We start from the raw sequence: 14,256 nt of genomic DNA, 5'->3' as shown, positions 1-14,256 counted from the left end.
AAGGAAAGGGGAAGGGAGAGAAGGAAGCAAGGAAGGGGGAAGGGAGAGAAGGAGGGAAGGAAGGAGGGAAGGAAGGAAGGAAGGAAGGAAGGAAGGAAGGAAGAAAGAAAGGAAGGAAGAAAGGAAGGAAGGAAGGAAAGGAGGAAGGGAGGAAGGAAGAAAGGAAGGAAGGGGAGGAAATATTTATGTGGCTACCAAGTGGTAGGTATTATGCCAAGTGCAAAGTGACAAGATATTCCTAGGTTCAAAGCTCAGCTCTCTCCCTTTCTGTGTGAACTTGTGAAAATGTCACATAATTCTTTTAGGTTCCTCTTTTCTCTTATGTTAAATTATGGAATTAGCATAGATGAAACTTCTAAAATCGATTTCTGCCCCCACCCCCAGCTCTAATTCTAGAATCTTATGATCAGCTGAAATAATAGAACTTAGCAATGTGTCTGACAATATGATTCTGTGAATCAGAACTAGAAGAGGCCTTAGAGATCATTTAGTTTCCCCTCCCTCACCATTATTTTATAAGCAGCCAAGAAAATGGAGCCTCTTTTGTACTGAAATAACCTGGCCAAGGTCCAACAAGGGATAAGAAATGTAACCAAGATTGAGACCTAAGTTTTTTGATGCCAAATTCAAAGCATTTTCTATTATAGTATCAGCCTCTTATCTAATCATATGATATAGGGACTTAGCTAGTTGGTATATGGACCTAGAGTGTTCCATATTTCACTGTGAACACATTATGGTTATTAGCAGTTTTCCAAAAAAAGTATACATATCAGTATAACTTGATTTTATATATATATATATATATATATATATATATATATATATATTCTTTAATGTATTCTATTGCCCTATGCCTGGAAAGAATTATTAATTGTACTGTTCTAAAAAAGTCAAATGATTCAGAACAATCCATTTTGCTTCCCCTCTCTTCCCCCACCGGTTTTTTCCTATATAAACTGGGAAGCAGGATTTAAGTAATTTCTAGGGTTGTTTATTATAAGAATTGGTGGAGAAAAAATAATTATGAAGCACTTTGCAAATGAAGAGCATTTTTTTATAAGTCCTGCCCCAGTCTCCATAATTGTTATACAAATATGGCAGGGAATCACTGGTATTCCATCACTTTATCTTCTCCATTCTTTCTGAGATCATTTCTCTCATCTGAACTGGCTAACTGCTTTTCATTTCTGAGCCCTGGAATGGAGGGTGACCAGAATTATTTTTTCTCTTACCTAGAATCAGATTTGAATCATTCTGAAAACTAGCACAAGAACTCAGACAGGCGATCAATAGTGGTTTTTGTGTGTTCTGTATTTTTTTAGAGCTAAATTTTTAAATAACACTAGCACAATTTCTTAGGTATATTGAGATGGGCATCAAGTTAACGTCCCCAGGGAAGTGGAAATCAAGACCTCAGAGCAGGTGATTAACCTTGAAAATCCCCCTCAGCCACATCATCACCCACAAGTGGGAACCATAGACCCGACTGCCTCCATCAATGTTCACAGATAATGTCACTTTGCTGCATTAGCTCCAGCAATGAAGTAGGTAGGTGACATTGATATTCAATGATATTCAAATCCTTGTGATCAAATTAAATTCCAAATTCCTAAGCTTGAATTTCAAAAGAAGAAAAACAAAAACATTTCATTTTGCTTTGGAAAACAATAAGATAATATATTTCCTTTAATTTCCTTACTCCTTCTTTCCATCCCTGCTGTCGAAACAAATGCACTTGAATTGTATTGATTTAATAATATAGCAATGAGCAACTTGGAGACATATTAGATAGAATTCTGAGTCTGGAGTCAAGAACACTCATTTTCCTTAATTCAAATATGACTTCAGACATTTACTTACTGTGTGATCTTGGGAAAGTCACTTAATCTCATCTGCCTCAATTTCCTCATTTATAAAAAGAGCTAGAGGAAGAAATGGCAGTATATTTGATGAAAAATGACTGTACAATGATAATAACAAGTTAAATACAGAGAATGCTTGAAATTTATAACACACTTTTCTTCAAATTTTATAAAAAATAATTCCTCAAACTAATTCATTAAAATAGCCTTTATATTAACATTTTAATGTTGTATCAAAATGTTTTTTAATGTGTTAACAATTTTTATCCTCACAAAAACCCGGGGAAGGTAGTTGGTAGTTGCTATTATTAACTCCATTTTACAGATGAGGAAACTCTGGTTGAAGGAGCTTAACTGATTTGCCCAGGATCTCATAGCTAGAAAATGCCAGTGGCAAGATTTGATTTGAGACTTTCTGATTCCAAGTCCTGTGGTCCTGCCAGTGCACTACTTAACTCGGCACATGGCTAGTGATATCACAAGTACATATTTTTATCTAAATTTTAGAGAGTAGTAAACACGGATCTACAGAGGAGAAGAACCTTGGTATTTTACATGTGGTAACAGTGGCTTCTGATTCCAAACCCAATTTTCTCTCCTTTGTGGTACTTACCACGATGGATAGAGAATTTTTTTGTGATTCAGAAAGTCTGATGGCCATGTGAACCCTAGGTGATCCAGCCTATCTCTCAGGATCCTAGACACCTCTCTAACACTATTTTTCTGTGCATTTATAGAACTATATTTGTAGGAGAGATTTCCTCTTAGGCATTCCCATATTCATAAAAACATAAATCATTAAAAAAAAAAAACAAAAGCCTGCTGAATGTCTCGAAAGAAAAAATAACATATATGTAATCAATGATAATACTTCCACTATTTTAAATAATTAAGTGCCACAATATTACCATGAGGTGGCAAGGTTCTTGTTGTGGAGCCTTCCATTCTGCTGGTATCCCACACATCTATCTATCTAATCTTGGTTGGACTCATGAATCTGGTGGAAAAGACCCCAAGGAGAGGGATCATAGAATGATTGATGGGTCAGAAGGGATCTTAGAGATCATTCACTCACCACTGTCTTTTTGTAGACATAGAGTAACTCAGTAAAATGACTTAGGTAGTTACTAGCTGTGTGATGCTGGTCAAAGTTATGATTTCAAGCCAGTATTTTTATACCATCCTACTTCAAAGTATTCTTTTGTGGTCAGTATACTGCTCAAGGATCCAGGATTTTTTAGGAGCAGTTGGTAGTGATGGAAAGCTCCTTGGATACAAGGACTATTTTAATTTTTTGTGTCATCATCATCTGAAAGTGTTCCTGGTATAAGATGCTGAATTCATATAGCCACACATATATAAAAGTGAGTGATACATTTTATTATTTTTTCAATTTAACTCTAGAGGCTAATCTATATCAGCATATAGTATATGAAATATATGAGTAATGGCAGTCTCCCCTTGGACTATTTTACAATAGAATTCAGCAGAGAGGCTGCTGGAGAAAAGATGGGAATGTTATAAAATTAATCATGGCCATGAACATTTTGATCCTTAAAACTACCATTGCTTTCTATTTTTAAATACTACCTGTTAAGAACCAAATCCCAAATTATTCATGTAGACATTGCAAAAGCCAAGGTATAAGATTTTAGTAGAGTTATGGAAATTAGAGATCATCTAATCCAAAACTTCTCAACCCCTTTTTGAATGTTGTGCCTACTTTTGGCAATCTGCAGAAGTCTTTTGACATTTTCTATGAAAATTTTAAAATGCATAATATAAAATATACAAGTAATTTAAGTTGAAACATTTATAAAAATGAAAACAAAATTACAGAATCCAGATTAGAGACCTCTGACATATTCCAACATCTTCCCTTTTACAGTTCAGGGTATCTATCTTTTTGGGCCCTTTATAGTCAACACTAAATAATTTTCTGGGGAGAATATCCTTTCCTACATTATTAAATGAATTCCTACTATCCCTGGAAGGAACAATATTTTGCATCTTTCTACCCATTTTGAGCAATTCTTGTCCAATCCCTCTCACAAATTCTCTGCAAGGGGTCCATATCCAATACATTGATAACCTTCCCCTGGTTTTCTTTGTGTGGAGAAAAGGAGCATATGAAGTCTGTCTGTGGTTATCCTCTATTCTCATCACATGATGAATGAATGAAAATGTGGAGTTGTTTTATTATATTCCAGAAAGTAGGTTAAGAACTCTATACCAGCCTGTAATTAAAGAATTACTAGATTCTATTATAATCCTGTAATTAGTTAATAGAATCGTTGTGTGAATACGTCAATCACAGGCCTTTAACAGGAAAAATGAAAAGATAAAAAGCTATTTGGAGTGTGTGTTGTGATACACTATATTAACCTAAAGAAGCATCAAGTGATTAATTCTTCAAACTGCTCATTTTCAGCTCTGATTTTCTCCGGGTACTGGCTCTGTCTCTAGGCACCCAGGTGACCCTGGGCAAGGCACTTAGCCTCAATTTCAAGTGTAAAAATGAGGTCAGACTAGATAATATCAAGGTCTCTTCCAGTGTTAAAAATACTGTGCTTCCACAAAAGCAGCTTCCTCCCAGTAGTTCTGAGTTTGTTCTCAGACTAGCAGGGTTGAAGTGGTTTCAAAGGTTACACAAAGACCAGAGAGAAATGTCTTTTCCAGAAAACTCATTTCATTTTTAGTCTCAACAATTTAATAAAAAGACTACAAGGAACCTCTTGATTTCAGATTCAGGATTGTAGCTTTGAATTTTCACTGTCTCCGGTTCCTTGTTGATGCTCTAGCCAACACTGGGGTCTTCCCTAAAAAAAGAGATTAGAAGGTGTTAAAGGTCTTTAATGACTAATTGAAGGCTTTTCTCAGATGAAATCAGAGAATTGAAAAGTGTTCCCTAGATTAAAAAAAAAAAAAATGAAGATATAGAAAGAAGGTGGATTGGATATCAGAAAAAGCGGAGTTCTTGCCATGGCAGATTCTGCTAAAACTCACTTAAATCTGAGCAACTCACTTTAGCTTTCTAGACCTCAGTTTCCTTTTGCAGCTAAAAAAGGATGGGGTAGGAAAAATGCTGTCTGAGATTTCTTCCAATTCTAATATCAAATGATCATAATATCTGGAACTTGGAAGGATTTCAGAAGCCATTTAGGATGCCCCTCTCACTTTACAAAGATAACTTAGGGGGAGAATAAGTCTTGTCAGATGGACAGTAAACAGTATAGACTTTATTGTGGACATTGACTCTCAGTTCCAGAGCCAGGGAAAACTTATTCTCAGTGAATGGAAAATGACATTGTAGTCAGAAAAATATCTCTGGTTTGAGATTCCCCCTTCATTTTAAATTATCAGTAATTGATAAGATAATACAGAACATGTTAATATTGTGGAATAAAATATATATGTAAATACATACATACACATGAGTGTGTATATGTGTGTACCTCATGTGTTTGTATATGTATGTTTTAAAAAACTAGACACATCCGTGTATAAGGTTTTTGAAAGGAGGAGATAGAAATGAATGGCTAAGCAGAACCAAGATAGTGGAGTACAAGCTGGGACCTAGATGAACTCTTCCAACACCCCCCTCCAAGAAAGTTTTAAAATAACTCCTCAGATCAAATTGTGCAGGTCAGACCCCACAGAAGGTTAGAGAGAGACATTTTCCCAGCCTAGGATAGCTTCATAGGTTCTCAGGAGAGATCTACAACAATGGGGTGGATGTAAGCCCAGAGCAAGAAAGGCATACTAGCAGTGAACTTTGAAAGGAGGCCATGACAGCAGTAGTAGCTTTGGGAGCTCTCAGCTCTCATAATCAATAAATGGACTGGACAGCAGGTCAGCCAGAAGTTCCCAAGGGCCCTTTGGGGGCACTGGATGGAGGTAGGACTGATGGGCAACTGTATGGCCCATAAGCAGTTCTGGGTAGCAGTTGCACACAGAAAAGAGTGCTTGTCACAAGGGAACAAGGGCTCTGGTCCCACTTCCAAAGCCAATAAGAGCAATGGCACTTGTTACTAGAAGGAAGCAAAAATGCTTCCTGAGTAAAGACCAAAGAACAGATTAGAAGAGTAGTGACCACAACTTTCCCAGAACTTGGAAGTACTGAAAACTTGCAGGGTCCAAGAACTAGCTCTGAAAAGAAGAGCAGGAAAAATCCTGAAACTTGCCTTAGCACCTCTCCATCCCTAAGAGAGCAGAGGTCAAGGTCACTTCACAAGGTCAAGATCAAGAAATGGGCTGGAATGAGAAAACAGTACAAAAAAGAACACTATAAAAAGCTGCTGTGGTGATAGGGAAGACTAAGAAATAAACTTTGGGTTCTGATAAAGGCCTCATTTCCAAATTATACAGAGAATTGACTCAAATTTATAAGAAATCAAACCATTCTCCAGTTGATAAATGGTCAAAGGATATGAACAGACAATGTCAGATGAAGAAATTGAAACAATTTCAAGTCATATGAAAAATGTTTCAAATCATTGATCAGGGAAATTCAAATTAAGACAATTCCAAGATACCACTATACACCTCTCAGAAGAGGAAAAGACAGTGACAAATGTTGGAGGGGATGTGGGAAAACTGGGACACTGATACATTGTTGATGGAACTGTGAATGGATCCAAACGTTCTGGAGAGTAGTTTAGAACTATGCTCCAAAAGTTATCAACTGTGCACATACCCTTTGATCCAGCAGTGTTACTACTGGGCTTAAATCCAGAAGAGATCATAAAGAAGGGAAAAGGACCTGTATGTGCCAAAATGTTTATGGCAGCCCTCTTTGTAGTGGCTAGAAACTGAAAACTGAATAGATGCCCATCAAGTAGAGAGTGGCTGAATAAATTGTGGCATATGAATGTTATGGAATATTATGGTTAAGTAAAAAATGATTTCAGAGAAGCCTGGAGAGACCTAGATAAACTGATGCTGAGTGAAATGAGCAGAACCAGGAGATCATTGTACATGGCAACAATAAAACTATACAATGATCAATTCTGATGGATGTGGCTCTTTTCAACAACGAGATGATTCAAACCAGTTCAGTAATGAAGAGAGCCATCTATACCTAGAAAGAGGACTATGAGAAATGAATGTGGACCACAACATAGCATTTTCACTCTTTCTGTTAGTTTGCTTGAATTTTTGTTTTCCTTCTTAGGTTTTTTTTTTCTTTTTACATCCAATTTTTCTTGTGCAGCAAGATAACTGTATAAATATGTATATGTATACATATATTGGATTTAACATATATTTTAACATATTTAATATGATGGACTACCTGTCATCTGGGGGAGGGGAAGGGGGAAGGAAGGGGGAAATTTGAATAGGTTTTATTAGAATCATTGCTTGAAAAAACTACTCATGCATATGTTTTGTAAATACAAAGGTATAATAATTTAAAAAATGAAATAAATGTTGGGAAAATAAGCAATGTGAAAACAACTAGAAGCAAAGTCTTAAAGAAAAAATTCCCAAAATTGAAAAAAATTCCTAGAAGAGTTAAAGTAAAAAATAGAATAGTAGAAGAAAATGGGCAAAGAAATAGGAGATGCAAGAAAATTATGAAAAGAGAATTAACAATTTAGCAAAAGAGACACAAAAATACTAAAGAAAATATCAACTCAAAAAGCAGAATTAGCCTAATAATAAAAAAGGCACAAAAAGTCACTGAAGAAAAGAACTCCTTAAAAAGCAAAATATGATAAATGGAAAGGAGGTACAACAATTCACTGAAGAAAAAATTATTTAAAAAGAGTTGGCGAAATGGTAAAAGAGATACAAGAGCTCACAGAGGAAAGTAATTCTTAAAAATTAGAACTGGGCCAGTGGAACCTAATGAATCATAAGACTTCCAGAAAGAATCAAATAAAGTCTAAAGAATGAAAAAAATAGAAAATGTGGAGTATGTTATTAGTAAAACAACTGGCCTGGAAAACAGATCAATAAGAAGTCATGTTAAAATTGTTAAACTACCTGAAAGTCATGATTTAAAAAAAAAAAAAAAGATCTTGGACATCATATTTCAAAAAAACTACCAAGGAAAACTGTTTTGATATCTTAGATCAAGAGGGTAAAATGGAATTTGAAAGAATCCACTAATTTTCTGGAAGATATTCCAAATTGAAAACTACCAGAAATATTATAGCCAAATACCGGAGTTCCCAGATTAAGGAGAAAATATTGTAAACAGCCAGAAAAAATAATTAAAATATTATGGAGCCATAGTTAGGATCACATAAGATCTAGCAGCTTCCATGTCAAAGGGTCAGAGGTATTGGTATTCTGGAGGGCAAAGAAATTAGAATTGTAAACAAAAATAACCCATCTAGAAAAATTAAGAACATCCAAGAACACCTGATGAAAAAACCAGAGCTGAAAAGAAATTTTGATATTCAAACAGAAGACTTGAAAAAAATGAAAAGGTAATTATGAATAGCTTCTCATCAATGACTCAATGGAGTTAAACTGTTTACATTCCTACATGAGAAAATGATACTTTTAATTCCTGAGAATTTTATTCTCCTTAGGAGTTAGGAGGCAGATAGTACAGGTGTGATTCAATTATGTTGGGATGATCTCATTAAAAAAATGAAAGGTTGAGAAAAAGAGATGCACTGGGAAAAGGGGAAGGGAGAGATAGAATGGTGCAAATTTTCTTACATAAAAGAGGCACACAAGAAGCAGGTCTTATAATGGAGATAATGCTTGAATCTCACATTTGGATTTGGTTTGGTGATGCACACACACACACACACACACACACACACACACACACACCCCACACACTCTTTTAAAAATTAGGTAAAAATAGCATTTACAACAAACCCAAAATCACAAATATATTCACACCTAGAACTGACTGCTTCCTAGAACCTAGATTATTGTGCAATTTACAGCTTAAGAATCCATGAAAATACATTATTCTATGGCATTTATTCCCCTTCATTCATAAGAGTACTACTCTTTACTCACCTATTTTTTTTTAATTTTATTTTATAATTATAACTTTTTTTTTGACAGTACATATGCATGGGTAATTTTTTACAACATTATCCCTTGCACTTACTTCTGTTCAGATTTATTCCCTTCCTCCCTCAACCCCCTCCCCCCAGATGGCAGGCAGTCTTATACATGTTAAATATATTATAATATATTCTAGATACAATATATGTGTGTAGAACCAAATTTCTTGTTGCGCAGGAAGAATTGGATTCAGAAGGTAAAAATAACAGTTTACAGTCATTTCCCAGTGTTCCTTTTCTGGATTTAGCTGATTCTGTCCATCATTGATCAATTGGAATTGGATTAGCTCTTCTCTATGTTGAAGATATCCACTTCCATCAGAATACATCCTCGAACAGTATCATTGTTGAAGTGTATAATGATCTTCTGGTTCTGCTCGTTTCACTCAGCATCAGTTGATGTAAGTCTCTCCAAGCCTCTCTGTATTCCTCCTGTTGGTCATTTCTTACAGAACAATAATATTCCATAACATTCATATACCATAATTTACCCAACCATTCTCCAATTGATGGACATCCATTCATCTTCCAGTTTCTAGCCACTATGAAAAGGGCTGCCACAAACATTTTGGCACATACAGGTCCCTTTCCCTTCTTTAGTATTTCCTTGGGTATAAGCCCAGTAGTAGTACAGCTGGGTCAAAGGGCATGCACAGTTTGATAACTTTTTAGGCATAATTCCAGATTGCTCTCCAGAATGGTTGGATTCTTTCACAACTCCACCAACAATGCATCCGTGTCCCAGTTTTCCCACAGCCCCTCCAAAATTCATCGTTATTTGTTCCTGTCATCTTAGCCAATCTGACAGGTGTGTAATGATATCTCAGAGTTGTCTTAATTTGCATTTCTCTGATCAATAGTGATTTGGAACACTCTTTCATATGAGTGGAAATAGTTTTAATTTCATCATCTGAAAATTGTCTGTTCATATCCTTTGACCATTTATCAATTGGAGAATGGCTTGATTTCTTATAAATTAAAGTCAATTCTCTGTATATTTTGGAGATGAGGCCTTTATCAGAACCTTTAACTGTAAAAATATTTTCCCAATTTATTACTTCCCTTCTAATCTTGTTTGCATTAGTTTTGTTTGTGCAGAAACTTTTTAATTTGGTGTAATCAAAATTTTCTATTTTGTGATCAATAATGGTCTCTAGTTCTCCCTTGGACACAAACTCCTTCCTCCTCCACAAGTCTGAGAGGTAAACCATCCCATGTTCCTCCAATTTATTTATGAGTTCGTTCTTTATGCCTAAATCTTGGACCCATTTTGATCTAATCTTAGTATGTGGTGTTAAATGTGGATCCATGCCTAGTTTCTGCCATACTAATTTCCAGTTTTCCCAGCAGTTTTTGTCAAATAATGAATTCTTATCCCAAAATTTGGGATCTTTGTGTTTGTCAAACACTAGAATGCTATTTTTATTCATTATCTTGCCCTGTGAACCTAACTTATGCCACTGATCAACTAGTCTATTTCTTAGCCAATACCAAATGGTTTTGGTGACTGTTGCTTTATAATACAGTTCTAGATCAGGTACAGCTAGACCACCTTCACTTAATTATTTTTTCATTACTTCTCTTGAAATTCTCGACCTTTTGTTGTTTCATATGAATTCTGTTATTTTTTCTAGGTTATTAAAATAGTTTCTTGGAAGTCTGATTGGTATAGCACTAAAATAGATTAGCTTAGGGAGTATTGTCATCTTAATTATATTGGCTTGGCCTATCCAAGAACACTGAATGTCTTTCCAATTATTTAAATCTGACTTTATTTTTGTGGCAAGTGTTTTGTAATTTTGCTCATATAATTCCTGACTCTCCTTTGGTAGATATATTCCCAAATATTTTATACTATCGACCATTATTTTGAATGGAATTTCTCTTTGTATCTCTTGCTGTTGGATTGTGTTGGTAATGTATAAAAATGCTGAGGATTTATGTGGATTTATTTTGTATCCTGCAACTTTGCTAAAATTCTGAATTATTTCTAATAGCTTTTTAACAGAGTCTTTGGGGTTCTTTAAGTATAGCATCATGTCATCTGCGAAAAGTGATAATTTGATTTCCTCATTTCCTACTCTAATTCCTTGAATCTCTTTCTCGGCTCTTATTGCCAAGGCTAGAGTTTCTAGTACTATATTGAATAGTAATGGTGATAGTGGGCAACCTTGTTTCACTCCTGATCTTACAGGGAAAGGTTCTAGTTTATTGCCATTACATATGATGTTTACTGAAGGTTTTAAATATATGCTCCTTATTATTTTAAGGAATAGTCTATTTATTCCTATACTCTCAAGCGTTTTTAGTAGGAATGGATGTTGGATTTTATCAAATGCTTTTTCTGCATCTATTGAGATGATCATATGGTTTTTATTAATTTGATTATTAATATGGTCAATTATACTAATAGTTTTCCTAATATTAAAGCAGCCCTGCATTCCTGGTATAAATCCCACTTGGTCATATTGTATTATCCTGGGGATGATTTTCTGAAGTCTATTTTGGTCTATAATTTTCTTTCTCAGTTTTCGATCTACCTGGTTTAGGTATCAGTACCATGTCTGTGTCATAGAAGGAATTTGGTAGGACTCCTTCAATCCCTATTTTTTCAAATAGTTTACATAGCATTGGAGTTAGTTGTTCTTAAAATGTTTGGTAGAATTCACCTGTAAATCCATCTGGTCCTGGGGACTTTTTCTTAGGAAGTTGGTTAATAGCTTGGTCTATTTCTTTTTCTGAGATGGGACTATTTAGACTACTTACTTCTTCCTCTGTTAATCTGGGCAAGCTATATTTTTGAAGGTATTCTTCCATTTCATTTGTTATCGAATTGATTGGCATAAAGTTGAGCAAAGTAGCTCCTAACTATTGTTCTAATTTCCTCTTCATTAGTGGTGAGTTCACCCTTTTCATTTTCAAGACTAACAATTTGCTTTTTCTCTTTCCTTTTTTACATCAGGTTTACTAAAGGTTTGTCTATTTTGTTGGTTTTTTCATAGAACCAACTCTTAGTTTTATTAATTAATTCAATAGTTTTTTTACTTTCAATTTTATTAATCTCACCTTTTATTTTTTGAATTTCAAGTTTTGTGTTTGTCTGGGGTTTTTAATTTCTTTCTCTTTTTAGTTGTAAGCCCAATTCGTTGGCCCTCTCTTTCTCTATTTTATGCAAGTAGGCCTGTAGAGATATAAAACTTCCCTTTATTACTGCTTTGGCTGTATCCCACACATTTTGGTATGATGTCTCATTATTGTCATTTTCTTGGGTGAAGTTATTAATTATGTCTATGATTTGCTGTTTTACCCAATCATTCTTTAGTATAAGAAGATTATTTAGTTTCCAATTATTTTTTGGTCTATTTTCCCCTGGCTTTTTATTAAATGTAATTTTGATTGCATTGTGGTCTGAAAAGGATTCATTTACTATTTCTGCCTTACTGCATTTGATTTTGAGGTTTTTATGCCCTAGTATATGATCAATTTTTGTATAGGTTCCATGAACTGCTGAGAAGAAAGTATACTCCTTTCTGTCTCCATTTAGCTTTTGCCAAAGATCTATCATATCAAACTTTTCTAGTATTCTATTTACCTCTTTGACTTCTTTCTTATTTATTTTGTGGTTTGATTTATCTAATTCTGAGAGTGCAAGATTGAGATCTCCCACTATTATAGTTCTGCTGTCTATTTCTTCTTGCAGCGCTCTTAATTTCTCTTTTAAGAATTTAGATGCTGCACCACTTGGTGCATATATGTTTAATATTGATACTGCTTCATTATTGATGCTGCCCTTTAGCAGGATATAATGCCCTTCCTTATTTCTTTTAATTAGATCAATTTTTGTTTTTGCTTGATCTGAGATGAGGATGGCTACTCCTGCTTTTTTGGTTTTGCCTGAAGCATAATAGATTCTGCTCCACCCTTTTACTTTTAGTTTGAATGTATCACCCTGTTTCAAGTGTGTTTCCTGTAAACAACATATAGTAGGATTCTGACTTTTAATCTAGTCTGCTAACTACTTCCTCTTTATGAGGCAGTTTGCCCCATTCACATTTATGGTTAAAAGGACTAATTCTATATTGCCTGCCATCCTATTAAGCCCTGCTTATGCTTTTCCCCTTTCCTTCCCTCTTACCCCCCTACCCAGTATTAAACTTGTGAACACCACTTGCTTTTCACAGCCCTCCCTTTTTACTATCCCTCCCCCACCTTAAAGTTCCTCTTCCTATTTTACCCCTTTTCCTCACAATTTCTGTATTCCCTTCCCCTTAGCTTACTCCTTCCCTTTCACTTTTCAATGAAGTGGAAGAAGTTTCACCATAAATCGAATATGTCTATTGATACACACTATGTTCATCTCCCTCCTTTCTTTCTCTCAGATATAATAGGTTACCTTTGCCTCTTCATGAGATGTAGTACCACCACTTTACACTTTTTTATGATATAATTTCCTTTCCACCTCTAGTTTCTAAGACAAATTGTACATATGTTCTTTACATATTTTTTTGGCAGAAGTATAGTTCTCAAGATTTCTTTTTACCTTTTTAGAAATCTCTTGAGTTCTGTATTTGAAGATCAAACATTTTATGTAGGTCTGGTTTTGGAATATCATATTCCAGGCCCTTCGTTCTTTTAATGTAGAAGCTGCTAGATCCTGGATTATTCTTATTGTGGCTCCACCATATCTGAATTGATTTTTTCTAGCAGCTTCCAATATTTTTTCCTTTGTCTGATGGTTCTTGAACTTGGCCAGTATATTTCTTGGCATTTTGATTTTAGGGTCCCTTTCAGTAGGTGATGGATGAATTTTTTCAATATCTATTTTACCCTCTGTTTCCAAAACATCTGGGCAGTTCTCTTTGATAATTTCCTCGAAAATAGTGTCCAAGCTCTTTTTTTCCTCACATTTTTCAGGGAGTCCGATTATTCTCAAATTGTCTCTCCTGGATCTGTTTTCCAGGTCTATTGTCTTTCTAATAAGGTACTTAACATTCTTTTCAATTGTTTCCTTTCTCTGTTTTGCTTGACTACCTCTTGATTTCTCCTTGAGTCATTCATTTCTACTTGTTCCAGTCTAATTTTCAATGATGTATTTTCTCACTCACTTTTTTTATATCTTTTTGTAATTGTCCAATTGTGTTTTTAAGTGAGTTTTTTTCTTCTATGGAATTTTTTTTCCATTTTATTTTTTAGAGAGCTTATTTCTTTATCCAGCTCATTAATCCCGTTTTCCTTGGAGTTGTTTACCTTTTCCAGCTCAATAATCCTGTTTTCCTTGGAGTTGTTTATCTTTTCCAATTCACTAATCCTGTTTTCCTTGGAATTGTTTGCCTTTTCTAATTCACTAATTTTAT

The 14,256-nt window shown here is 34.8% G+C and overlaps 1 protein-coding gene across 5 annotated transcripts in view; it reads left to right on the top strand.

Moving 5' to 3' along the window:
* The window catches only part of INPP4B (inositol polyphosphate-4-phosphatase type II B), a 910,680-nt gene that overhangs the window by 596,134 nt on the left and 300,290 nt on the right, over positions 1 to 14,256 (top strand). Inside the window, exon 10 of one of the 5 annotated variants that reach the window (XM_074275067.1) lies at positions 1,363 to 1,425. The exons of 3 other annotated variants lie outside the window; for them this stretch is intronic. In XM_074275067.1, the coding sequence (XP_074131168.1) occupies positions 1,363 to 1,425 (63 nt within the window). Of the gene's footprint in view, positions 1 to 1,362; positions 1,552 to 14,256 lie in introns of all 5 variants that reach the window. One more of the 5 variants, XM_074275072.1, reaches the window with a different exon arrangement.

The sequence above is a fragment of the Sminthopsis crassicaudata genome, chromosome 6 (assembly GCF_048593235.1).
Source record: "Sminthopsis crassicaudata isolate SCR6 chromosome 6, ASM4859323v1, whole genome shotgun sequence".
Taxonomy (NCBI): Eukaryota; Metazoa; Chordata; class Mammalia; order Dasyuromorphia; family Dasyuridae; genus Sminthopsis; species Sminthopsis crassicaudata.
The sequence above is the reverse complement of the archived record's forward strand: the minus strand, read 5'-3'. Positions and strand labels throughout refer to the sequence as shown.